This window comes from Oncorhynchus mykiss, chromosome 23, assembly GCF_057628025.1.
Source record: "Oncorhynchus mykiss isolate SJ-2025 chromosome 23, ASM5762802v1, whole genome shotgun sequence".
NCBI classification, from domain to species: Eukaryota; Metazoa; Chordata; class Actinopteri; order Salmoniformes; family Salmonidae; genus Oncorhynchus; species Oncorhynchus mykiss.
This window is the reverse complement of record NC_143044.1, coordinates 34,347,062-34,373,712: the sequence shown is the minus strand read 5'-3', so window position 1 is coordinate 34,373,712 and position 26,651 is coordinate 34,347,062. Positions and strand designations below refer to the sequence as shown.

At 41.8% G+C, this 26,651-nt stretch overlaps 1 protein-coding gene across 4 annotated transcripts in view; it reads right to left on the bottom strand.

The window, feature by feature from the left end:
• Positions 1-3,565: 3,565 nt before the first annotated feature.
• adkb (adenosine kinase b) overlaps positions 3,566-26,651 on the bottom strand; it is a 292,724-nt gene continuing 269,638 nt past the window's right edge. For all 4 annotated transcript variants that reach the window (XM_021581103.3, XM_090217351.1, XM_021581102.3 and 1 more), the window contains 2 exons: positions 4,553-4,639; positions 3,566-4,253 (listed from right to left, as the gene is read on the bottom strand). In XM_021581103.3, coding sequence (XP_021436778.3) covers positions 4,129-4,253; positions 4,553-4,639 — 212 coding nt within the window. In that variant the 3' untranslated portion in view covers positions 3,566-4,128. The remainder of the gene's footprint in view (positions 4,254-4,552; positions 4,640-26,651) is intronic.

Sequence of the window (26,651 nt, the reverse complement as noted above, 5' to 3'; positions counted from 1 at the left end):
CAAATTGCACCCTATTCCCTATATAGTGCTTTTGGGATGCAGACACACTGCTTTTGCTTTTCACGCATTCAAAGAAGGGATGGTGCTGATGAATGAGGGTAAATACCAGACATACGAATTGTGTTCTTTCTTTGAAAATATAACTCTCGTATGATGAGCCCAAATTTGCCAACGACATATGTTCTTCTAGCAGCTCTGATCTAATTGAACTCTGTATATGTATAAATTAAGAACATTAGAAGTTGGTAGAATTCAGACTTGGGTATCGCACACCCCAAGGGAGAAACAGGGGACCTTAACCAGTTAGTTGCTGAGACAGAGACAATGACACATCTTACACTTTAAAATGAAGTAAATCACGGTAGAAGTGTGGTTAACAGTTTTCCTTCTCGCGGTAAACTACGCAGCATTCCTCATTCTCATTACTTAATCATGGCTCCATCTTTTTGTTTAAGTCCAAAATCACATCTTATTCTCTATTTAGGGCACTACTTTTGACCAGTAGTGCACGAAATAGAGAATAGGGTGCCATTTGTCACGCATTCTTTGTGTTTGGGTTTTGCCATCTGTCAAGTTGAGAAGCAAATGAACCAGCTGCTACGGAGTGTGATCTCTGCCAATCAGAAATGTGGTCCTTTTCAAAGCGCATCTGTGTGAAACCTTAAAACGCTGATGAAAAAAGTGTCTCAAAGTTGTTAATAACATTTTGGCTAGAGCCTGTTTTCACCTAGATGCCCCTGATTAACATAAACGCATAAACCAAGCATCATTAAATGGATCTACAGCCCTTTGCATAAGAGGTGTTTGAATAGGATCACTCTTCACATTTAATGAGCCCAGAAATTAAAGGGAAAATATATGCAAACAGGTTGAGTTCTGTACTATTATTTATACACAATATGAAAATGGCATATTGCATAATGTGTTTTTGTATTTCAATTTTTCAGTTTCACAGTTATATGGGACATAGGCACATTTTGACCTCAGTCTAGGATAATAGTATAGGTTATAGGCTACAGTTTGTATATACTACTGTTAAAGGAGCAATGTAGTACTGGCTCATAACCTATTCCCTATATAGTGCACTACTTTTGACCAGAACCTTATTAGGGAGGCAAAAATAAATGGATAAAGGGGTTTAAGAAAAATAGTCCCTGGTCAAAAGTAGTACATCATCTAGGGAATAGGGTGCCATTTGGCACATATCCCAATTTCTCTCAATCCCCATTATCCACTACTTGTGCCCCCTCCATGCCTGGAGGGAGGAAGGGACAGTCTGGGGCCTCTCGGTGATCCTTGTCTCCCCTATCCAACACCCGGCAACAGCACAGCTGGGTGTGGGAGGGGGGGGGATCAGCCAGCTGGGTGCAGGATCAGCCTAATTTCCAGGGCTCTCTAATGATCACCATGAAGAGGCACCTCTAATCCCATAATTGAGAGAAACGACCTCCATCAGCTGTGGAGCCATCATCCCAAATGGCACCTCAGTCCTAATATAGTGCACTACTCTTGACCAGGGCCCATAGGGAGACCATAGGGCTCTGGTCAAAAGTAGTGAACTATGTAGGAAATAGGGTGCCAATTTGGATGTATTTATAGAGATCCGGGAGTCTGGGAGAATCCAGTTAGAACCCTACGAGCCCCTTGGAGATTACCCAGCTCTCTGGTCTGTACTAGGACACCCAGGCTTGGGGCTGGATCTGGCCTGCCCTGGACCCCGTTTTGCTAATGATGGAGGTTTAGCTGTTTTCCCATCATGTTTTACAATACAGAAGTCAGGAACAAAAATAATTAGCTTGCTGCAAACACATCTAAATTCAGCAAACAAAAGAAAAGTACATTTTTCAGGACCCTGTCTTCAAAGATAATTTGTAAATATCCAAATAACTTCACAGATCTTCCTTGTAAAGGGTTTAAACACTGTTTCCCATGCTTGTTCAATGAACCATAAACAATTAATGAACATGCACCTGCTGAACAGTCGTTAAGACACTAACAGCTTACAGGCAGCAGGCAATTAAGGTCACAGTTATGAAAACTTAGAACACTGAAGAGGTCTTTCTACTGACTCTGAAAAACACCAAAAGAAAGATGCCTAGGTCCCTGCTCATCTGTGTGAACGTGCCTTAGGCATGCTGCAAAGAGGCATGAGGACTGCAGATGTGGCCAGGGCAATACATTGCAATTTCCGTACTGTGAAATGCCTAAGACAGAGCTACAGGGAGACAGGATGGACAGCTGATCATCCTCGCAGTGGCAGACCACGTGTACAACACCTGCACAGGATCGGTACATCTGAACATCAAACCTGCGGGACAGGTACAGGATGGCAACAACAACTGCCCGAGTTACACCGGGAACGCACAATCGCTCCATCAGTGCTCAGACTGTCCGCAATAGGCTGAGAGAGGCTGGATTGAGGGCTTGTAGGCCTGTTGTAGGCAGGTCCTCACCAGACATCACCGGCAACAACATCGCCTATGGGCACAAACCCACAATCGCTGGACCAGACAGGACTGGCAAAAAGTGCTCTTCACGGTTTCACCAGGGGTGATGGTTGGATTTGCATTTATCATCGAAGGAATGAGCGTTACACCGAGGCCTGTACTCTGGAGCGGGATCAATTTGGTGGTGGAGGGTCCGTCATGGTCTGGGGCAGTGTGTTACAGCATCATCGGACTGAGCTTGTTGTCATTGCAGGCAATCTCAACGCTGTGCGTTACAGGGAAGACATCCTCCTCCTTCATGTGGTACCTGACATGACCCTCCAGCATGACAATGCCATACTGCTCGTTCTGTGCGTGATTTCCTGCAAGACAGGAATGTCAGTGTTCTGCCATGGCCAGCGAAGAGCCCGGATCTCAATCCCATTGAGCACGTCTGGGACCTGTTGGATCGGAGGGTGAGGGATAGGGCCATTCCCCCCCAGAAATGTCCGGGAACTTGCAGGTGCCTTAGTGGAAGAGTGGGGTAAATCTCACAGCAAGAACTGGAAAATCTGGTGCAGTCCATGAGGAGGAGATGCACTGCAGTACTTAATGCAGCTGGTGGCCACACCAGATACTGACTGTTACTTTTGATTTTGACCCCCCTTTGTTTCAAGGACACATTATTCCATTTCTGTTAGTCACATGTCTGTGGAACTTGTTCAGTTTATGTCTTAATTGTTTAATCTTGTTATGTTCATACAAATATTTACACATGTTAAGTTTTCTGAAAATAAACGCAGTTGACAGTGAGAGGACGTTTCTTTTTTTGCTGAGTTCATAATCATCCATCGAAAAGTGGTTAGAATGGGTGAAAGATCTACAGCGCCTGTTACAATAACAACAGTCATTATCTTTAGTAGCCAGTAGGATGCAGAAAATGATTAGCTTGCTGCAACCACACCTTCAATCATTCATCAAAAAGTGGTTGGAATGGATGAAAGATATACACAACTTGGTATTATGGTAACAGTCAAACTCTTTGTGCATTTGTTACTTTACTTATTACATTCAAGATGACAAGGCATTGGACATGTGGGGTGAAGGCATTGTATGAACTCAAGGAACATTTGACAAAGTCTCAGACCACCCACGCCTGTTGTTTTAATGAACAATATTGTGCGTCATGGCAAAACGAACTTGGCAACATACCATTGTAATCAGTAAACATTTAAGAAAATAATAATAATATCAAACTCCACATTTCGGACAGTACTTTATTGATGGTAGGGCCCTGAGTTTTTCTAGACCATGTATTATTGACCTGGCGAGGAAAAACCCCTGGTCCTTAGTATTAGACATCGTAACCTTTTAATAGCAAAGCCAAAACAATTAGTTAAATGAGAGTTAATATTTAGTGGTTTTGAACTGACAGATGGTGCATAGAAAGTGAGTGTTGTTTAGAAAGTTGCTTAAAAAGTAATCTACTGAAGCAAATTGAATCACTGATGATCAATAATCTCACAGCAAGTTACAACACATAGCGACAATGTTGTTGACCGGTTATATCCATGGAATTATTGTAAACCTTAAACAAACTTTACACACACAACTTTGAGGCACATACATACACACAGCTTTATGCAGGTGTTTGTAAGGTAAGGAAAATACATTTGTGGTTGGGGGATAATGGTTGGGTACATCAAGGGAAGTCAGGTTTCTCAGGGAAGGTACATCCTGCTCGTCTGATAATGACATTGGCTGCATAGTGGCCAGCACGGATACACTCCTCCAACGGCCTCTCCTGGACCAGCTCTGACAGGAAGCCTGGGAGGAGAGAGAGGTGAGAAGCAAGGGTCAGGGGTCAGTAAAAGACTATAGCAGAGAGGAAAAGTTTATTAAAGTGTCACTCCTCAATATAACATTTGACAGAATGGTTTGAATTACAGGGGGGTGGGGAGAGCTGGGCACCACTATAAGACAATCAGAACTCCCCTGGAGATGTATCAAAGGAATAGAACATGGGAATATAATTGATTAATTGGGCATCTATGTATATGCTGTGGAGAGGATAATTGGCAGAAACAAGAGAGAAACCAGGGAGGAGACAGACTAGTGTACTGCACCTCCCACAAAGGCATCTCCTGCTCCGTTAGTGTCCACAATGTCGTTCTGGTCAATGTCCAGGACAGAAAACATGGTCACCTTCTCACCTGGGGGGGGGGGGGGGGGGGGGGTAGAGATAGAGAGAAGAAATTAGGCATATCATTTAGATAATTATTATGATCTATATCAGGGTTTCCCAAACTCTAGCGAAAAAACCAACCAGGGACGATTTTGGGAAACCCTGATCTATATGACCCTGGGTCAAAGATCAAAGAATACCATGCTTCCAAATGTCATACACACTGTGATCAGTCAGCTGAGCGTGATTTCACAATACAATAAAAATGCATAGTGTTGACATGCCTCTACACTTTCAACTCAGTATCATATCAAGATGGATAAGGGTTCTAGGCCATGAAAGAACAAGTTAAGGTTTCACTTTGAAATCCATTAAATGAGTAGTGTACAGGATTAGGATCTTAATTTGATCACCCTGTTTGCAAAGACATTTCCTGCAATACAGGAAATGTAAACTTGTAGTATATTTGAGATTTAAAAAGTCTTCTGAAGTTTGTAATTTCCACTGTGAAATTTGAGACCTGATTGTCCCTTACGAAAAATGTATCAACCCCTACAAAAATCTCCATTCATTATAATCCTGTTGCAGCAGGATTATTTTCCTGCTGTAGCAATCTGGGTCAAATTAAGATCCTACATCTGTATATTATCTTCAGTGGGATGTATTGCTTCAATTATCAGTAGCACATGTACTTCAAAAGAAACTTCAAGTAAAAAAAACGAAACTGGCAGGGAGAAAAAAAGAAGAAAATCTACCAGACAACAAAGTATTGAGGTATAGAATGACATTAGATCAGCAACTTATGTCGGTACAATCCAAACCACACACAGGGTCTTCAAACAAGGCAAGGTCTGTGTCCGAAATGACACCATATTTAGTACACTCCTTTTGACCAGAGCTCTATCGAAAAGTAGTGTACTATATCGGAAGTAGGGTGCCATTTGGGATGCAACCAAGGGCTCTGGTGCCGACATGAACCTTCAAACAGGTGTGGGAGACAAAAGACTGACGTTTGGATGAAAGGAACATGAGGAGGCTGACAGTGTTCTTATTGGGTCGGAAAGATCTAGGAATTTGGGGTTTAAAGCCACAATCTGCAATTTGTTTTCAATGGGTATATGCACCAAGTTTACAAAACATTAGGAACACCTTCCTAATATTGAGTTGCACCCCCTTATGCCCTCAGAACAGCCTCAATTTGTTGGGGCATGGACTCTACACGGTGTCAAACTCGTTCCACAGGGATGCTGGCCCATGTTGACTCCAATGCTTCCCACAGTTGTGTCAAGTATTCTTTGGGTGGTGGACCACTCTTGACACACACAGGAAACTGTTGAGCATCAAAACACAGCAGCTTTGCAGTTCTTGACACAAACCGGTGCGCCTGGCACCTCCTACTATACCCCTTTCAAAGGCACTTAAATCTTTTGTCTTGCCCATACACCCTTGACACATTCCATGTCTCAATTGTCTTAAGGCTTAAAAATCATTCTTTAACCTGTCTCCTCCCCTTCATCTACACGGATTGAAGTAGATTTAACAAGTGACATCAATAAGGGATCATAGCTTTCAGCTTGATTCACCTGGTCATTCTGGTCATTCCATGTCATGGAAAGTGCACGTGTTCCTAAAGTTTTGTACACTCAGCTATCACTATTACCATACATAGCTATAATTCTGCAGATTGCACCTTTAAAGAGACAAGAAAAGAACTAACAATAATCATAATGTAACGTGACGAGGCCCACTGCAAATAGAACAGTTCACGGATTCATTTTCTAGTTGCAAAACAAGGCAACCCTGCCTCATCAATTTCAACAAAACTCCTAAACATCCTCAGAGTCCAGTGTCATACATGAATAAGACTCAAAGTAATTATCTTGAATTACATAGCATATTATGCATATACTGTAGGCCTTTCAAACAAATCAAGCCACCATGTGAAAATAAAATAAATAAATTGTCAGAAATAGTTTCACAAATGCTGACTGGTGTTATGACCTGACCTGATGTGAGTAAGGTTTTAACCATAGAATGTTCTAACACACCTTGATTAATGAAGCCTATGTGGCACAGTGACCAGTCGGTCACATTGATATGACCAACTATTTGGGGCGGCAGGTAGCCTACTGGTTAGAACGTTAAAAAAAACTATCAGCACATAGGCATCTCAGTCCTTTCAAGGAAGCAGCTGATTACTTTGGTTACTTTGATAATAAATCACAATAAAACCGAGATCCTTTTATGATCAGCTAATTAGCGCCATAACGACATTGCTTAATTCATGTTGCAAATGAAGCATGTGGACCCTTCCTCCTCCCTATTGAAAATGATTAACCACACACACATATACATTGTGCTTATAATAAATCACAATTTGTCAATTATTCAACAGTTAACAGATTACAATTATCAATTGTGAGATGTGTGTGTGTATTTAAAGAGGAGGAATTAATTAAAAACACATACACAAGACAATGTCTGTGTCCCAAATGGCACCCTATTCCGCCTATAGTGCATCTTTTTATTTTATTTTTTATAATGCACTACCAATAGGGCTCTGGTCAAAACTTTAAAGGCAATAGGCTGCCATTTGGGATGCAGGCATAGTCTTGTGTTGGTGTTTTTAATTAAAACCTCTCTTTATAATAGAAGAATAGAATCTAGTATAATTATTGAGCATTGATTCCAAACACGATTATTATTACTGCAGACGTTCAGTTTAATAGCCCTGAGGGTGTTACAGGTTTTAATTTTTCCATTTGTTTTGAGGTTGGACTTTTAGCACGTATAGCACGTTAACATGTAGGGCACACCAATTGGTATCACCTCGTTAGTCAGTATGTGTTACCCCTGTGCTGGTTGCCAACTCGTTAGTGGGAAGGCGTTTCACCTGTGCTGGCCCAGGTGCTATATATAAGTGGCTGGCCCAGGTGCTATATATAAGTGGCTGGCCCAGTGCTCCACTGATCTTGAGAGAAGGAGGGTCAACACCTTTAGTTGGCGCTCCCGAGTTGATTTCTAGAAAAAACATTCCTTGGTCTGATCTTCCATTATTGTTTTGCATCACCTTTGCTTCCTGTCTTTAAGTTTGGTGTTGGTTTTCATTTTGTTTGCCTCTTCTTGGGCAAATTTAGTGGGTGTTTTTTAGTTTCCAGTTGTTGTTGCTAGTCAACTTTCAGTGGACACCCCTATGAGTCTTTCTGAACCCCTCCAAAAAAATACCCTTCTGTTTGAGTGACATTTTTGGTTTTCCTGTTGGGAAACAGAACTGGGAGTCAGGGTTTCATTCTGGAGAGGGAGCCTGAAAACGGCTACCACGGGAGTTAGTGATGAAAAATAACAATACAGGACACTTTAGAGGCTCTGTAATTGAAATGAGTACACTTTAAATCCTTTAACGAGGATCCATTGGAGGGCAATAAAATGCAGAAGGTAAATATGTTTACACAGTTTCAAACAAAAGGTTATTTCCTCATAAAGGTTTTCAGAGTGGGCGGCAGAGGAGGAAGAGAAACCAACCATCTGAGACGTAACCAGCTGGAAAATGAAGTGGCTAGTTGATTATAAAGCTGAACTGTAATGGCAATTACATATAACATATAAGGCCTACCTAAACTAAGAAAAACACCACAACCACATATTATTTCATTTAACCAGGTAAGGCATTGAGAACACATTCTCTTTTACAATAACGACCCGACCATGATGCCATAACCTACTGTATTCAGACCCCTTGACTTTACCCCTTATTCTAAAATGGAGTAAATTGTTTTTCCCCCCCAAGCTACACACACAATACCCCATAATGACAAAGCAAAAACAGGTTTTGAAATGTTTGCAAAAACTATAAAAAGTAGATAAATATTCAGACCCTTAATTCAGTACTTTGTTGAAGCACCGTTTGGCAGCGATTACAGCCTCGAGACTTCTTGGGTATGATGCTACAAGCTTGGCATTCTTCTCTCCATTCTTCTCTGCAGATCCTCTCAAGCTCGGTCAGGTTGGATGGGGAGCTTCGCTGCACAGCTATTTTCAGGTCTCCAGAGATGTTCGATCGGGTTCAAGTCCTTGCTCTCAAGGACATTGAGACTTGCCCCGAAGCCACTCCTGCGTTGTCTTGGCTGTGTGCTTAGGGTAGTTGTTCTAGTGGAAGGTGAACCTTCGCCCCAGTCTGAGGTTGTGAGCATACTAGAGCAGGTTTTCATCAAGGACCTCTGTACTTTGCTCCATTCATCATTCCCTCTATCCTGACTAGTCTCCCAGACCCTGACGCTGAAAAACATCTCCACAGCATGATGCTGCCACCACCATGCTTCACCGTAGGGATGGTGCCAGGTTTCCTCCAGACGTGATGCTTGACATTCAGTCCAAAGAGTTTCAATCTTGGTTTCATCAGACCAGAGAATCTTGTTTCTCATGATCAGGGACTTTAGGTGCCTTTTGGCAAACTCCAAGTGGGCTGTCATGTGCATTTTACTGAGGAGTGGCTTCTGTCTGGCCACTCTACCATAAAGGCCTGATTGGTGGAGTGCTGCAGAGATGGTTATCCTTCTGGAAGATTCTCCCATCTCCACAGAGGAACTCTAGAGCTCTGTCACAATGACCTCAATGACCAAGGCCCTTCTTCCCTGATTACTCAGTTTGGCCAGGTGGCCAGCTCTAGGAAGAGTCTTGGCGGTTCCAAACTTCGACCATTTAAGAATGGAGGTCACTTTGTTCTTGGGTTAAACACTGCATACATTTTTGGTACCCTTCCCCAGGTCTGTGCCTCGACACAATCCTGTCTCAGATTTCTACGGACAATTCCTTCGAATGGCTTGGTTTTTGCTCTGACATGCACTATCTACTGTGGGACCTTATATAGACAGGTGTGTGCCTTTCCAAATCATGTCCAATCAATTGAATCAAGTTGTAGAAACATCTCAAGCATGATCAATGGAAACAGGAGCTTGAGCTTAATTTTGAGTCTCATATCAAAGGGTCTGAATACTTATGTAAATAAGGTATTTCTGTTTTTTTGCAAACATTTCTAAAAACCTGTTAAAGCTTTGTCATTATGGGGTTATCAATTTTAGAGCAAGGCTGTAATGTAACAATATGTGGAAAAAGTCAAGGGATCTCAATACTTTCCGAATGCACTGTACCATCTCCACAGAGGAACTATACTTTAAACAGAGTAGTACTGAATAATCCCTTTCACTAATGTATTCTTAACATGAACTTTGTAATGGAAATCACATATCTTGCACTAAGTCTATGATGCAGCCACTATCTCGCACCACTCTGTAAGACCACAAAACCACACCTACAAAGCTGTACAGAGAACTGTAGACTACTGAATAATAGATTGTCAATTTTGTAGTTTCTTATACTTGTATTTTCTTTACTAGCACTGACTTTGCTGAGAGCCTTTATTGACTTATGATGACTGAGATATGTGGTTGTCCTACCTAGCTACCCGGAGGAGAGTGTCTGCTAAATGTAAATTAAGCCTTATGACATCCTTTTTTTTCCATTTATTTTACAGTAAGTGTGAACATAACGATAGCAACATCACACCGCCACAGTATAACACTCCCTTCCTCTTCCTTCCACCATCCATTCCTCTGTCTGCCAATATTCTCTTCTTCTGAGAGTCAAATTAGTAAACTTGACTGAAACGTTAGCTCAGGTTACAAGTGCACCAAACTCCCAGGTGATGTGGAAACACAAAGTCCTCATTGGCAGCGACCTGTCATGGTATGTGTCCCAAGTGGCACCCTATTGCCTATGTAGTGCACTACTTTAAAAAAAAAACAGAACCCATGAAAAGTAGTGCACTACATAGCCAATAGGGTGCCATTTGGGACACAAGACACAGTCATGGAAATGGTCATAAACACGTTCCTGCCAAAACGCTGTCTCTGTTGACGTTGGCTGATGGGATGTCTGAAAACATTACTTTTGTGTAATAACTTCACATTTCACTGTCTGTAATTGAGGGGACGGTCACCAAGTGCAGTCCGTCCTTTTAACTTCAACTGTACTCTTTCTTACACGGCTCAGGCTCTTCAACAACTACTATACTGAACAAAAATATTAACGCAACATGCAACAATTTAAACAATTTTACAAGGAAATCAGTCATTTTAAATAAATTAATTTGGCCCTAATCTATGGATTTCACATGACTGGGCAGGGAAGCAGCCATGGGTGGGCCTGGAACGGCATAGGCCCACCCACTTGGGAGCCAGGCCCAGCCAATCAGAATGAGTATTTTACAGACAGAAATACTTATTACATTATTACAGACAGAAATACTCCTCAGTTTCATCAGCTGTCCAGGTGGCTGGCCTCAGACGATCCCTAAGGACAAGAAGCCGGATGTGGAGGTCCTGGGCTGGCATGGTTACACGTGGTCTGCAATTGTGAGGCCTGTTGGACGTACTGTCAAATTCTCTAAAATGACGTTGGAGGCGGCTTATGGTAGAGCAATGAACGTTAAATTATCTGGCAACAGTTCTGGTGGACATTCCTGCAATCAGCATTCCAATTGCACGCTCCCTCAAAACTTGAGACAACTGTGGCATTGTGTTGTTGGACAAAACTGCACATTTTAGAGTGGCCTTTTATTGTCCCCAGCACAAGGTGCACCTGTGTAATAACCATGCTGTTTAATCAGCTTCTTGATATGCCACAGCTGTCAGGTGGATGGATTATCTTGGCAAAGAAGAAATGCTCACTAACAGGGATGTAAAAAAATGTGTGCACAACATTTTTGAGAAACAAGCTTTTTGTGCATATGGAACATTTCTGGGATATTTTATTTCAGCTCATGAAACATGGGACCAACACTTTGCATGTTGAGTTCATATTTTTTTTCAGTATAAAACAAAATAATAATGGTTTGCTCATTGAATCAACAAGGTCATTGGTTGGCTTGCTGTGCTGGGGTGGCCTGTTGTGGGATGTGTGGGTGGGTGTTGACTCAAGTGTTACTATTAACAGTTAACCTGTAGCATTGATTCAAGAAAGAAAGAAACCAGGATTTATTTTCAGAATGAAATACATCCTTGGAAACCGTTCGCAATTGTCTTGCTTTTGTTCTCCTTAATCTTTGCCACTCCCTAATTAACAAGGCTTGAATGCTTTGCAAACCAAAAGGAATTCTTTCAACAGGCGACTCGCTTTGAAACGTGCACCAATGAAGTATTTTGTTCATTATTATTTTTCAAAACAATGCGTATTATTCACACCATGCCAATAACTTGAGACAAATATAGGGTACAATGTGAAAATAAAGACATTTATACCCCAGATATTTAGCCTACTAAATGATGAGTACACAAAGCCTTGCTTGGCTTATTAAATCATTACATGCTCCTTTTCATTAGAAATCAATGCCATTGTAATGTGACAGAAATGAGGTAAAAGTTTAAATGAATGCCTTGCCAGAATGGTGTACTACATGTTAACACTGTCAATACATTCCACCATGAAGACTAAATCAACAATTAAAGTTGGAATAAATTATACTTCTTTTTCTGGAACACTTCCTTAATAGCTTGAACATACCAATAACGTTTTCCTGCCGAGACCGAGTGCAGACCGATTTTACATGTAGGATTGCCTGAAGATGTCGGCAGTCAGACAGACATCAACAGCGTGCTGAACGATTGATATATGAACAGGAGATCTACATCCAGTACAATGTGTGTGAGACCCTTAACATTCCAGCCAAACTGTGTCACAGAGAGAAAAAAAACATTATCACTTTCTTGGCCAACCCGTCAGGTTAGCAGCAAGCAAGTTGACATTTAATCTGTTTCTGTGTCATAACCAGCAACATCTTTATTCACAGTCGAGTTCTAAAAAACTAAAACATATGACTGTATTTATACCCACAGGCAAAAAGATGAGTAGACCAATATCCCTTTGGTGAGAGAAAACCCTGATGGGAGATGCCACAGATAAGAGTAGAGTTCACCCACACAGTCAGCTGCTAATTGATTCCATCTCTCGCTGGAATAGGGAATACTAACAGGGCAGCCCGTATGCATAAAGCAGCACATCAGAGTAAGTGCTGATTTAGGATCAGGTCCCACACTGTCCATGCAATCATATTCATTATGATCTATATTTGCCATGTACAGTGTTTGTAGTGTAGATTCTGGAATTATTTGTCGATATATTCTGTTGATTGTGTTTATCATCTCTATTCTGTCTTTTGATTCTGTTTACTGTGGGTGCACCATTTCACCAAATCAAATTCAGGGTATATTTAAATGTACTTGTTGAATAAAGGTGATTTTGATTCTGAAATCATATTGAATACCATGATTACATGGACAGGGGGACCTCATCCTAGATCAGCACTCGTACTCTGAGAATACAGGCCCAGGTGCATTTTACTAGGAAGTGTTCAAAATCAAACATACAATCCAGCTTCTGCCCTATAGGCCTAGAGCTTCGGTCCACTGTGGCTTGGAATGACTCTACATTATTTGATTAACACGAGTAGTAGATAGACCTAGTCTTATTTCACACAGTTAAAACCCTCTGAGCCACAGCCTGCTTTCCTGGCTGCCTTGCCTTAGCCCCCGAGAGCATTAAAACCCCACTGGAGAGATAGGTTGCGTCCCAAATGGCATCCAATTCCTTGTATACTGCACTGCTTTTGACCAGAGCCCTATGTGCCCTAGTGCACTATAAAGTGAGCCTTGTCAGGCTTTATCTATCTGGCCCTTATCAGCGATTAGAGCAGCAGCCCTCTCTCTGCTCAACGATCGTTTATTAAATCTCCTGCACCGTTAAGGTTCAGGGCACAGTCATCTTAATCAGTGCTTTAATGGGTCTATAACCAAAAGTGCAGTGTAGTTCAGCAGTGTCAGTGGCTAGATTGGCAGTGGCTGGCTCAGTGGCTAGATTGGCTGTGGCTGCTAAATAAAGAAGAGAAACTTACATAGCTAGCTCTAACTTGACACTAGACTAGGCACATTAGGCAGGTTTAGGCCATGTTCCCAATGGCACCCTATTCCTTATATAGTGGACTACTTTTGACCTAGGCCTTGATTGATGGTAGGATGTGATGAAAGAGGCAGTTCATTACCCAAGTGAAGGGCAGTGGAAAGAAAGATGACAATATCAAATTGTCTGACAATTATACCACAGGGGAAATGGATTCTCTTAATTCTCCCTCTATCCTTAATAACTGTAAAATGGTTGAACGTGATGTGGAACATCGCAAGACTTCCGGGGAGCTGAAGTTTGGGGTTTGAGAAGTCAATGAGAGAAGCAAAAAAAAATTTCTGTAGTTCTCGAAATCGAAAGGCACAATCTAGATTCGAGCCAATGTGTTAAGTAGTTTAACATGTTATTACTCCAACCTCGTGAAAGTGACAAACTGACATGTTTTCATTTTCGTGAAAAAAAAAACTTATATCAAAGGACTGCCTTTGATTTGATTCCTTGTGCATGCGTAGTCCGGCACGAGAAGACCGTTAGACCTGATGACATGTTTCAACGCATGAGCTTAGCTAGCCAACGTCGCCCTGACATGTCCTACAAGTGGGATCTGGGATTTCTGTTGGAGAAGCAGTTTCTGCCTATCTTCATACTGTACTGTCTTAGGTGACGTGCAGAGGGTGGCAAATGATAAAATTGCAAACAAAATGACAGATAAAGTTTATTAGAGAGGCTCTTCTGGGAAACATCTTTAATTCTCTTTTTACATCAACATTTATTTGGCTCTGCACGCACGCACGCACGCACGCACGCACGCACGCACACACACACACACACACACACACACACACACACACCACACACACACAGAGTGTAATTAAACTACAGTTCCCTCCCTGCTAGTGCTACTGTACAGTTCACTCTGCTCCCGTCCCACAGCTACTAACACATCAACACATTCCACTCCCTTAGGGAAAAAAACACATTCATTTGACAACATGTGAAGCAATATGTGAAACAATGTGATAACATAAAACTACATGTGACAACATGTAAGCACATGATCTCATGTGAAATTAATGCTAAATAAATGTGACATGGGGATGCAACATTTCAACATGAGATACCATTAAATTACACGCAACAACATTTAAGCACATGAAAGCCAAAAAGAATTTACTTTAAAAGGCATAATTTACATTCATTCAATTAAACAGTCATGGTCCCCTGCAGGTTATGTTTAGTTCCCACTTTGTTCCAAAGACGTTTTTAGGACATTCTTAGAATGTTGTGTCATGGTGCCCTGGAGGTTTTTGTCTAGTTGCGGTGAAAATATGGTAAATCTACAACCATTTACAGTATTTTTACAGCTAAATTAAGGTATTAATGTTAAAGGACAGTACAGTATGCTGCTTACTTGAGACTCAACCACACTTGGGATTTGAACTCACAACCTCTGGGTTTCTAGCTACTTGAAGTCACAAGGTCTATGGACATATTGATATATTTATCACCATTCAGTCACAAGATCTTGTGATATTTCACATGTGCAAATGTGTTTTTGGAACACTTCGTGACATTTCATGTGTTATCACTGTTTAGCTAAAGAATGACCCCACCTGGGATTTGAACTCAACCTCTGGGGTTTGGTGTATGCTGACCTTTCTGCTGCGCCACAAAGTCTGTAGCATTTGCATACACATTCATTACCTATAATACATCTCTGCATTTAGCAATAGTGTCATCTGCACTGCTATTTTAGTTATCAGTTATTCTGAATATTCTCTCATCATTGATTTGATTTACTTATTTCAGAAATTTGAGGGTTTTCTGTATAGATGTCTAATGTTGGTTTAATATTATACATTAATCACTATGATAAATATAATATTTTTTCTTGTGTATTTTTTAACTAAGCTGAGATTTACTTCGAAGTCAAAAGTGTGAACAACAGGTGAATTCTGTTGTTGAGATAGACATGGTGGTGTAACAGGAAGAGCACAATACTGTGAACTGTGAGTTCAAATCCAATGTAAGGACAAGTTACTGTTTAACTAAACATAAACAATGTAGTCAAATAGGTTGAAAACACTATGCTCTTTGCAGGGTATTATTACCCGTAAAAATCTCATGTAAAAATGTGTACACACATGTCAAAGGTTATGCGGTCACGTGAAACTTCATGCAAAATATCATCACGTGAAGTGTTAAAAAAAACACATGGTTTCACGTGGAAAAACTTAGAAATGTCACATGTGAAATCATATGATTTTCCACATGTGAAATCATGATCTGACATTTATCATGTTTGCCTTTGTAGATGACATCGATAACACATTGCATTCATCATGTATTTTATATAAAGCCACAGACTAAGGCACACAGCTCTGTCTTCATACAGGAGCAATGAGAGAACCAGGCAGGCATTATCCATCACTATGAAACACCTGCAACACAATGGATGGCTTCATTTTCTCTTGAAGCTTAGAGCGGAGAGCCTAGAGGATTCCACTACTGAAGAAGATACTATTCAAATGTTCACGAAAAGAAAAACAGGGGAGCTATTTCCAATAACACTTGACTTCTACTGAACAATGACAAATCCCCAAATTCCCTTATTAGCCCGACACAGTACAATGCCATTAGTCTGAAGTAAGAGAATGATGTGCATACATTTACATTGTAACATTGCTTAACAATACCCCTTATGACATTTGATTTAATAATAATGTTATCAATTTCCAAATAAGAAATATTAGCCTAATATTAACTCTATGATTAATTCAGCTTGCCGACAGATGGGGGAGGGGGTGTTTGTTTGATCCTCTATATTTAAGAGCAGTCTGTAGCATTCCGATCATATCCTGTGTCTAGAGTAGTAGTGGTACTGTACTTGTGTTTCTCTTGCCTGCAGTCCCCTGTGATAAGTGATACTATATGTTCCAGTCTTCACCTGAGGCCTTCTTTCCCCCACCTCCACGTGCACTTTGTGTGTGTGTCTGTGTGTTTGTGTAGTTAAGTGTGTATATATACAGTGCCTTGCGAAAGTATTCGGCCCCCTTGAACTTTGCGACCTTTTGCCACATTTCAGCCTTCAAACATAAAGATATAAAACTGTATTTTTTTTTGAAGAATCAACAACAAGTGGGACACAATCAAGAAGTGGAACGACATTTATTGGATATTTCAAACTTTTTAAACAAATCAAAAACTGAAAAATAGGGCGTGCAAAATTATTCAGCCCCCTTAAGTTAATACTTTGTAGCGCCACCTTTTGCTGCGATTACAGCTGTAAGTCGCTTGGGGTATGTCTCTATCAGTTTTGCACATCAAGAGGCTGACATTTTTTCCCATTCCTCCTTGCAAAACAGCTCGAGCTCAGTGAGGTTGGATAGAGAGCATTTGTGAACAGCAGTTTTCAGTTCTTTCCACAGATTCTCGATTGGATTCTGGTCTGGACTTTGACTTGGCCATTCTAACACCTGGATATGTTTATTTTTGAACCATTCCATTGTAGATTTTGCTTTATGTTTTGGATCATTGTCTTGTTGGAAGACAAATCTCCGTCCCAGTCTCAGGTCTTTTGCAGACTCCATCAGGGTTTCTTCCAGAATGGTCCTGTATTTGGCTCCATCCATCTTCCCATCAATTTTAACCATCTTCCCTGTCCCTGCTGAAGAAAAGCAGGCCCAAACCATGATGCTGCCACCACCATGTTTGACAGTGGGGATGGTGTGTTCAGGGTGATGCGTTGTGTTGCTTTTACGCCAAACATAACATTTTGCATTGTTGCCAAAAAGTTCAATTTTGGTTTCATCTGACCAGAGCACCTTCTTCCACATGTTTGGTGTGTCTCCCAGGTGGCTTGTGGCAAACTTTAAACGACGGCCAGGTCTTGGTAGATTTGCAGTGGTCTGATACTCCTTCCATTTCAATATTATCGCTTGCACAGTGCTCCTTGGGATGTTTAAAGCTTGGGAAATCTTTTTGTATCCAAATCCGGCTTTAAACTTCTTCACAACAGTATCTCGGACCTGCCTGGTGTGTTCCTTGTTCTTCATGATGCTCTCTGCGCTTTTAACGGACCTCTGAGACTATCACAGTGGTGCAGGTGCATTTATACGGAGACTTGATTACACACAGGTGGATTGTATTTATCATCATTAGTCATTTAGGTCAACATTGGATCATTCAGAGATCCTCACTGAACTTCTGGAGAGAGTTTGCTGCACTGAAAGTAAAGGGGCTGAATAATTTTGCACGCCCAATTTTTCAGTTTTTGATTTGTTAAAAAAGTTTGAAATATCCAATAAATGTCGTTCCACTTCGTGAATGTGTCCCACTTGTTGTTGATTCTTCACAAAAAAATACAGTTTTATATCTTTATGTTTGAAGCCTGAAATGTGGCAAAAGGTCGCAAAGTTCAAGGGGGCCGAATACTTTCGCAAGGCACTGTATATACACAGTACCAGTCAAAAGTTTGGACACACCTACTCATTCAAGGGTTTTTCTATATTGAATTTTTTTTCAACATTTTGGAATAATATTGAAGACATCAACACTATGAAATAACACATATGGAATCATGTAGTAACCAAAGAAGTGTTAAATAAATCTAAATATATTTTATATTTGAGATTTTTCAAAGGAGCCACCCTTTGCCTTGATGACAGCTTAACACATTCTTGACATTTTCTCAACTAGCTTCATGAGGTAGTCACCTGGAATGATTTTCAATTTACAGGTGTGCCTTGTTAAAAATTATTTTGTGGAATGTCTTTCCTTCTTAATGCGTTTGAGCCAAACAGTTGTGTTGTGACAAGGTAGGGGTGGTATACAGAAGATAACCCTATTCGGTAAAAGACCAAGTCCATATTATGGCAAGCACAGCTAAAATAAGCAAAGAGAAACGACAGTCCATCATTACTCTTAGAGATGAAGGTCAGTCAATGCGGAACATTTTCAAGAACTTTGAACGTTTCTTCGAGTGCAGTCGCAAAAACCGTCAAGCGCTATGATGAAACTGGCTCTCATGAGGACCGCCATGGGAAAGGAAGAAACAGAGTTCCCTCTGCTGCAGAGGATACGTTCATTAGAGTTACCAGACTCAGAAAATGCAGCCCAAATAAATGCTTCACAGAGTTCAAGTAACAGACACATCTCAACATCAACTGTTCAGAGGAGACTACGTGAATCAGGCCTTCATGGTTGAATTGCTGCAAAGAAACCACTAGTAAAGGACACCAATAATAAGAAGAGACTTGCTTGGGCCAAGAAACACGAGCAATGGACATTAGACCGGTGGATATCTGTCAGTGATTTATTTAGAATTCAAGGCACACTTAACCAGCATACCTACCACCGAATTCTGCAGCGATACGCCATCCCATCTGGTTTGCACTTAGTGGGACTAGGGTTGCAAAGGGATAATTTCCAGAATTTTCCTGGAAATTTTCCTTGGGAAGTTAAGCCCTGGAATTGTGTGAATTTTGCTTAAATTCATCAAAAAAGTTAGCTTATAACAGTGAACCTTTTTTGTGGGTTACACAATTCTAGGTCTTGTGGCATATTTTGGTTAAACTATTCCCAATTCAATGGAATTGCAACACACACTTAACTATTTATCTGTACATAGAATTTAATGGTTTAAAAAAAAAAAAAATTCTCATCTTTACAGGAAAATGCCATGGGCACTATCAAATCAAATTATTTGTCACGTGCGCCGAATACAACAGCTGTAGACCTTACAGTGATAGTGCAAAAAATATATTAGGTGAAAATAGGTAAGTAAAGAAATAAAAACAACAGTAAAAAGACAGTTAAAAATAACAGTAGCGAGGCTATATATAGTAGCGACACTGGTTAGTCGGGCTGATTGAGGTAGTATGTACATGTAGATATGGTTAAAGTGACTATGCATATATGATAAACAGAGAGTAGCAGTAGCGTAAAAGAGGGGGTTGGCGGTTGGTGGGTGGGACACAATGCAGATAGCCCGGTTAGCCAATGTGCGGGAGCATTGGTTGGTCGGGCCAATTGAGGTAGCATGTACATGAATGTATAGTTAAAGTGACTATGCATATATGATACACAGAGAGTAGCAGCAGCGTAAAAGAAGGCTTGAGGGGGCACACACTGCAAATAGTCCTGGGAAGCCATTTGATTACCTGTCCAGGAGTCTTATGGGGGTAAAAACTGTTGAGAAGCCTTTTTGTCCTAGACTTGGCACTCCGGTACCGCTTGCCATGCGGTAGCAGAGAGAACAGTCCATGCTTGGTCTAAAGTGGAGGAGTCCTACTCTCACATCACACCCATTGGCTGTGCTGCTCATGCATAGAATCTGCTCCTCAAGGACATCATGGCACTGAAAACAATGGATACCCTCTACAAGAGAGCCAGGGAAATGGTTAGGTATGTGAAGGGTCATCAAGTTACAGCAACAATCTACCTCACCAAGCAAGGTCAGAAGAAATAGAGCACCACATTGAAGCTGGTGTTGTCATCATGTTTGACAGTCTCCTGGAGGGGAAGGAGTCTCTCCAAGAAATGGCCACATCACAGTCTGCCAATATGGACAGCCCCATCAAGAGGATCCTCCTGGATGATGTATTTTGGGAGAGAGTGGTAAGAAGCCTGAAACTCCTGAAACCTATAGCAGTAGCCATTGCACGGGATGAGGGAGACAATGCCAACCTGTCTGATGTTCAGACTCTGCTTGCAGATGTAAAAGAGGAAGTCTGCCCTGCCCACTTCACTGTTGCTCCAAGCAGAGGAAACTGAAGTTCCGAAATACATCAAAAAGTGTGATGACTTCTGCCTGAAGCCCATACACGCCGCAGTGCACATGTTGGACCCCAAGTACGTTGGCAAGAGCATCCTGTCTGGTGTAGAGATCAACAAGGCCTATGGTGTCAACACTACCGTGTCTCGCCACCTTGGCCTGGATGAGGGTCAGGTTCTTGGCAGTCTGGCGAAGTACACTTCCAAGCAAGAGGTTTGGGACGGAGATGCAATATGACAGTCGTGCCAACATATCTCATCAGCCACCTGGTGGAAGGGACTTTGTGAATCTAAGGCACTTTCCCCTGTTGCCTCCACCATCCTCCAAATCCCACCAACATCAGCCGCCTCAGAGTGCAACTGGTCTGATTATTCCATCAAAGGTTTTCTTTTTCCAAGCTATACCAAGGGTGCTCAAGCAAACAAACAGCAGAGACCTGAGTACACTGTCCAACCTGGAACTGAGTGAGTAGTGTTTGGTCTGATGCTATGTTGAATGCCAAGAATAAAAAAATAAAAATAAAGTACATTACAATTATATATTTTATTTTGTGTGGACTGAATGCTGAGTTAAGGCTGCCAGGCTTGCAAGGACAGGCCAAATACAAATTCAATTAGCACGAATGTGTGAAGTAAAAGGTGTCGAGGCCTTTGAGCCCAACAAGTGGCAGGAGTCTTTGAAGCATCCTCTGAAGCCCCCTCCTGCTGTTCAAAGACCATTCACTGGCATTTTCTACAAGAAATCTGCCTCCAGAAATAAAAGCTTCTCCCACGTGGGTGTGACACCTACTCCCGTTACCTGCTGCTTGGATTCCACCTGGTGATCTGTTCACCGTCTGCCCTGGCCTGTCTCCCCCTGTCTGGTACAGGTACCCCCACCACACTCACCCCTCACTCCTGAGCTTTCACTCGCCTCCAGCATTCAAGCACTGTAGGGGCGAGTGACTCTGAACTTTATTTATTTATTTTTATTTATCTTTATTTAACCAGGTAGGCAAATTGAGAACAAGTTATCATTTACAATTGCGACCTGGCCAAGATAAAGCAAAGCAGTTCAACACATAAAACAACACAGAGTTACACATGGAGTAAAATAAACATACAGTCAATAATATTGTAGAAAAATAAGTCTATATACAATGTGAGCAAATGAGGTGAGATAAGGGAGGTAAAGGCAAAAATAAGCCTTGGTCGAAGTAAATACAATATAGCAAGTAAAACACTGGAATGGTAGATTTGCAGTGGAAGAATGTGCAAAGGGGTAATAATGGGGTGCAAAGGAGCAAAATAAATAAATACAGTAGAGGAAGAGGTAGTTGTTTGGGCCAAATTATAGATGGGCTATGTACAGGTGCAGTAATCTGTGAGCTGCTCTGACAGCTGGTGCTTATTAAAGCTAGTGAGGGAGATAAGTGTTTCCAGTTTCAAAGATTTTTGTAGTTCGTTCCAGTCATTGGCAGCAGAGAACTGGAAGGAGAGGCGGCCAAAGGAGGAATTGGCTTTGGGAGTGACCAGAGAGATATACCTGCTGGAGCGCGTGCTACGAGTGGGTGCTGCTATGGTGACCAGTGAGCTGAGAAAAAGGGGGACTTTACCTAGCAGGGTCTTGTAGATGACATGGAGCCAGTGGGTTTGGCGACGAGTATGAAGGCAGGGCCAACCAACGTGAGCGTACAGGTCACAGTGGTGGGTAGTATATGGGGCTTTGGTGACAAAACGGATAGCACTGTGATAGACTGCATCCAATTTATTGAGTAGGGTATTGGAGGCTATTTTGTAAATGACATCGCCGAAGTCGAGGATTGGTAGGATGGTCAGTTTTACGAGGGTATGTTTGGCAGCATGAGTGAAGGATGCTTTGTTGCGAAATAGGAAGCCAATTCTAGATTTAACTTTGGATTGGAGATGTTTCATGTGAGTCTGGAAGGAGAGTTTACAGTCTAACCAGACACCTAGGTCTTTGTAGTTGTCCACATATTCTAAGTCAGAACTGTCCAGAGTAGTGATGCTGGACGGGCGGGCAGGTGCAGGCAACGATCGGTTGAAGAGCATGCATTTCGTTTTACTTGTATTTAAGAGCAGTTGGAGGGCACGGAAGGAGAGTTGTATGGCTTTGAAGCTCGTCTGGAGGGTTATTAACGCAGTGTCCAAAGAAGGGCCAGAAGTATACAGAATGGTGTCCTCTGCGTAGAGGTGGATCAGAGAATCACCAGCAGCAAGAGCGACATCATTGATGTATACAGAGAAGAGAGTCGGCCCAAGAATTTAACCCTGTGGCACCCCCATAGAGACTGCCAGAGGCCCGGACAAGAGGCCCTTCCGATTTGACACACTGAACTTTATCAGAGAAGTAATTGGTAAACCAGGCGAGGCAATCATTTGAGAAACCAAGGCTATTGAGTCTGCCGATGAGGATGTGGTGATTGACAGAGTCAAAAACCATGGCCAGGTCAATGAATACAGCTGCACAGTATTGTTTCTTATCGATGGCGGTTATGCTATCATTTAGGACCTTGAGCGTGGCTAAGGTGCACCCATGACCAGCTCTGAAACCAGATTGCATAGCGGAGAAGGTGCGGTGGTATTCGAAATGGTCGGTAATCTGTTTCTTGACTTGGCTCTCGAAGAATTTAGAAAGGCAGGGTAGGATAGATATTGGTCTGTAGCAGTTTGGGTCAAGAGTGTCCCCCCCTTTGAAGAGGGGGATGACCGCAGCTGCTTTCTAATCTTTGGGAATCTCAGACGACACGAAAGAGAGGTTGAACAGGCTAGTAATAGGCGTTGCAACAATTTCGGCAGATCATTTTAGAAAGAAAGGGTCCAGATTGTCTAGCCCGGCTGATTTATAGGGGTCCAGATTTTGCAGCTCTTTCAGAACATCAGCTATCTGGATTTGGGAGAAGGAGTAATAGGACTTATAATGTCGAGCCCCAAGTCGTTATATATACAGTGGGGCAAAAAAAGTATTTAGTCAGCCACCAATTGTGCAAGTTCTCCCACTTAATAAGGGTCTGGGTCTTTCAGCATTACAATGATCCCAAACACACCGCCCGGGCAACGAAGGAGTGGCTTCGTAAGAAGCATTTCAAGGTCCTGGAGTGGCCTAGCCAGTCTCCAGATCTCAACCCCATAGAAAATCTTTGGAGGGAGTTGAAAGTCCGTGTTGCCCAGCAACAGCCCCATAACATCACTGCTCTAGATCTGCATGGAGGAATGGGCCAAAATACCAGCAACAGTGTGTGAAAACCTTGTGAAAACTTACAGAAAACATTTAACCTCTGTCATTGCCAAAAAAGGGTATATAACAAACTATTGAGAAACTTTTGTTATTGACCAAATACTTATTTTCCACCATAATTTGCCAATAAATCAATTAAAAATCCTACAATGTGATTTTCTGGATTTTTTTTTTCATTTTGTCTCTCATAGTTGAAGTGTACCTATGATGAAAATTACAGGCCTCTCTCATATTTTTAAGTGGGTGAACACAATTGGTGGCTGACTAAATACTTTTTTGCCCCACTGTATATATATAAAACTATTGTGCATTTTGCTATTTTGCTATTTGCCTCATGACTCCTGCATACTTTGTTCACTACAAACTTTATTTACCCAACCGTGGGACAGACTATGTTTGTTCTCACACTCGGGACTCTGACAATCTATTGTTTACACAGACATTTGGTCTCCCATCTCATTCTAACCACCTCTCGCCGGCTTTGTATTCATGTTACCTTATGAAATTGCTGTACAATATGATCTTGTTGCCATCTGATGCCCATTCAGATGTCATAAATCAGCACTGCAGATCTCTCCCTGTCCTATGCCATGCCTTGATTATATTACTGTTGATTATATCTGGAAATGTGCACATACACCCTGGTACATCTACTGTTGCTAGCCCCAATTCTGGCTTGTGCTCTGATATCTGCTTCACTGCTTTCTGCTTTCGTGAAAGCCTGGGTTTTCTACACGCTAACACTAGAAGCTTATTACCTAAAATGGATCAACTGAAAGTGTGGGTTCACAGCTCCAATCCAGATGTGTTGTCCATTACTGAGACGTGGTTAAGGAAGAGTGTTTTGAATACTGATGTTAACCTTTCTGATTATAACCTTTTTCGGCAAGACAGATCTTCCAACGGTTGGGGAGTGGCAATCTTTACCAAGGATCACCTTCAGTGCTCGGTTGTCTCCACCAAGTCTGTCCCCAAACAATTTCATTTGCTGCTTTTAAGCATTACACTTTCAAATAGCTCTTGACTGACTGTTGATGGGTGCTATCGTCCTTCATCAGCACCGACCTGTGCCCTACCTGCGCTAAGCTCTCTCCTGTCCCCTTACACTAAGTCTGAATTTGTCCTGCTTGGCGACCTAAACTGGGACATGCTTAAACCACCTACCAAGTCCTAAAGCAATGGGACTCCCTAAATCTTTCTCAGATTATTACCAATCCCACAAGGTATGACTCCAAACACCCAGAAAAGGCTACTCTCCTCGATGTTATCCTCACAAATAATCATGATAGGTATCAGTCTGGCATTTTCTGTAATGACCTTAGTGATCACTGTTTTACAGCATGTGTTCGTAATGGCTGCTCAGTGACATGACCTGTCCTGATTTGCCATAGACGTTTGCTAAACAACTTTAATGAGCAAGCCTTCCTTCATGAACTGGTCTCTGTAAAATGGTATAGAATCAGCTTGATCCCTTCTGTCGAAGACAGAAGAATGGCATTTGGCGAAAGGCTCGGCATATGCATACTCAGGCTGACAAAGAAGTGCACTCAGGCTATCCGGGAGGCCAAAGTTAGTTACGTAAAGGAGCAGTTCTTTCTCTGTCGGTTTAACCACAAGAAGTTCTGGAAAACAGGTAAAGACCTGGAAAATAAACCCTCCTCCCCACAGCTGCCCATGCCCCTTAATATTGATGATGTGGTTGTTACTGACAAGAAGCACATCGATGAGCTCTTTAATCACCACTTCATTAAGTCAGGATTCCTATTTGACTCAGCCATGCCTCCTTGCCCGTCTACCATTTCCTCATCTCCCACCCCTTCTAATGAGACTATCCCGATGCTGCTCCCTCCTTTTCCCCTGTCCCGCTACAAAGTTTCTCCCTGCAGGCAGTCACTGAGTCCGAGGTGCTAAAGGAGCTCCTTAAACATGACCCCAAAAAACTATCTGGGTCAGATGGGTTAGACCCTTTCTTCTTTAAGTTTGCTGCGCCTATCATAGTCAAGCCAATCTCCAACCTTTTTAACCTGTGTCTCCTTTCTGGGGAGGTTCCCATTGCTTAGAAGGCATCCATGGTTTGTCCTTTATTTAAAGGGGAGATCAAGCTGATCTTAACTGTTATAGGCCTATTTCTATTTTGCCCTGTTTATCAAAAGTGTTGGAAAAACTTGTCAATAATCAACTGACTAGCTTTCTTGATGTCTATAGTATTCTCTCAAGTATGCAACCTGGTTCAGCTCAGGATATGGATGGGTCACTGCAACCTTAATGGTCCTCAATAATGTCACCATTGCCCTTGATTCTAAGTAAAATTGTGCTTGGCCAAAGCTTTTGATACAGTATACCATTCCATTCTTGTGGGCAGGCTAAGGAGTATTGGTGTCTCTAGCGACTGGAACGAGCTGCAACAAACACTCAAACTGGACAGTTTTATCTCTTCAGTCAAAGACTCTATCATGGACACCTTCTTGCCCTTTGTGCTATTGTCTGTGCCCAATAATGTTTGTACCATGTTGTGTTGCTACCATGTTGTTGTTATGTTGTGTTGCTACCATGCTGTGTTGTCATGTGTTGCTGCCTTGCTATGTTGTTGTCTTAGGTCTCTCTTTATGTAGTGTTGTGTTGTCTCTTGTCGTGATGTGTGTTTTGTCCTATATTTATATTGTCTTTTTTACATTGTTTTTTTTATCCCAGGCCCCCGTCCCCGCAGTAGGCCGTTTGCCTTTTGGTAGGCCGTCATTGTAAATAAGAATTTGTTCTTAACTGACTTGCCTAGTTGTCACGATCGTTGAATGAGGAGGACCACAGCGCAGCGTGCTGAGCGTACATATTCCTTTATTTCGTAAGACACCGACAAAAACAATAAACCATACAAAAACGACTGTGAAGCTTAAGGGCTATAGTGCTACAAACAAAGGCAACCTCCCACAAAGAAAGGAGGGAAAAGGGCTACCTACTGTAAGTATGGTTCCCAATCAGAGACAACGATAGACAGCTGTTCCTGATTGAGAACCATACCCGGCCAAAATATAGAAATACAAAATCATAGAAAAACAAACCATAGAATGCCCACCCCAAA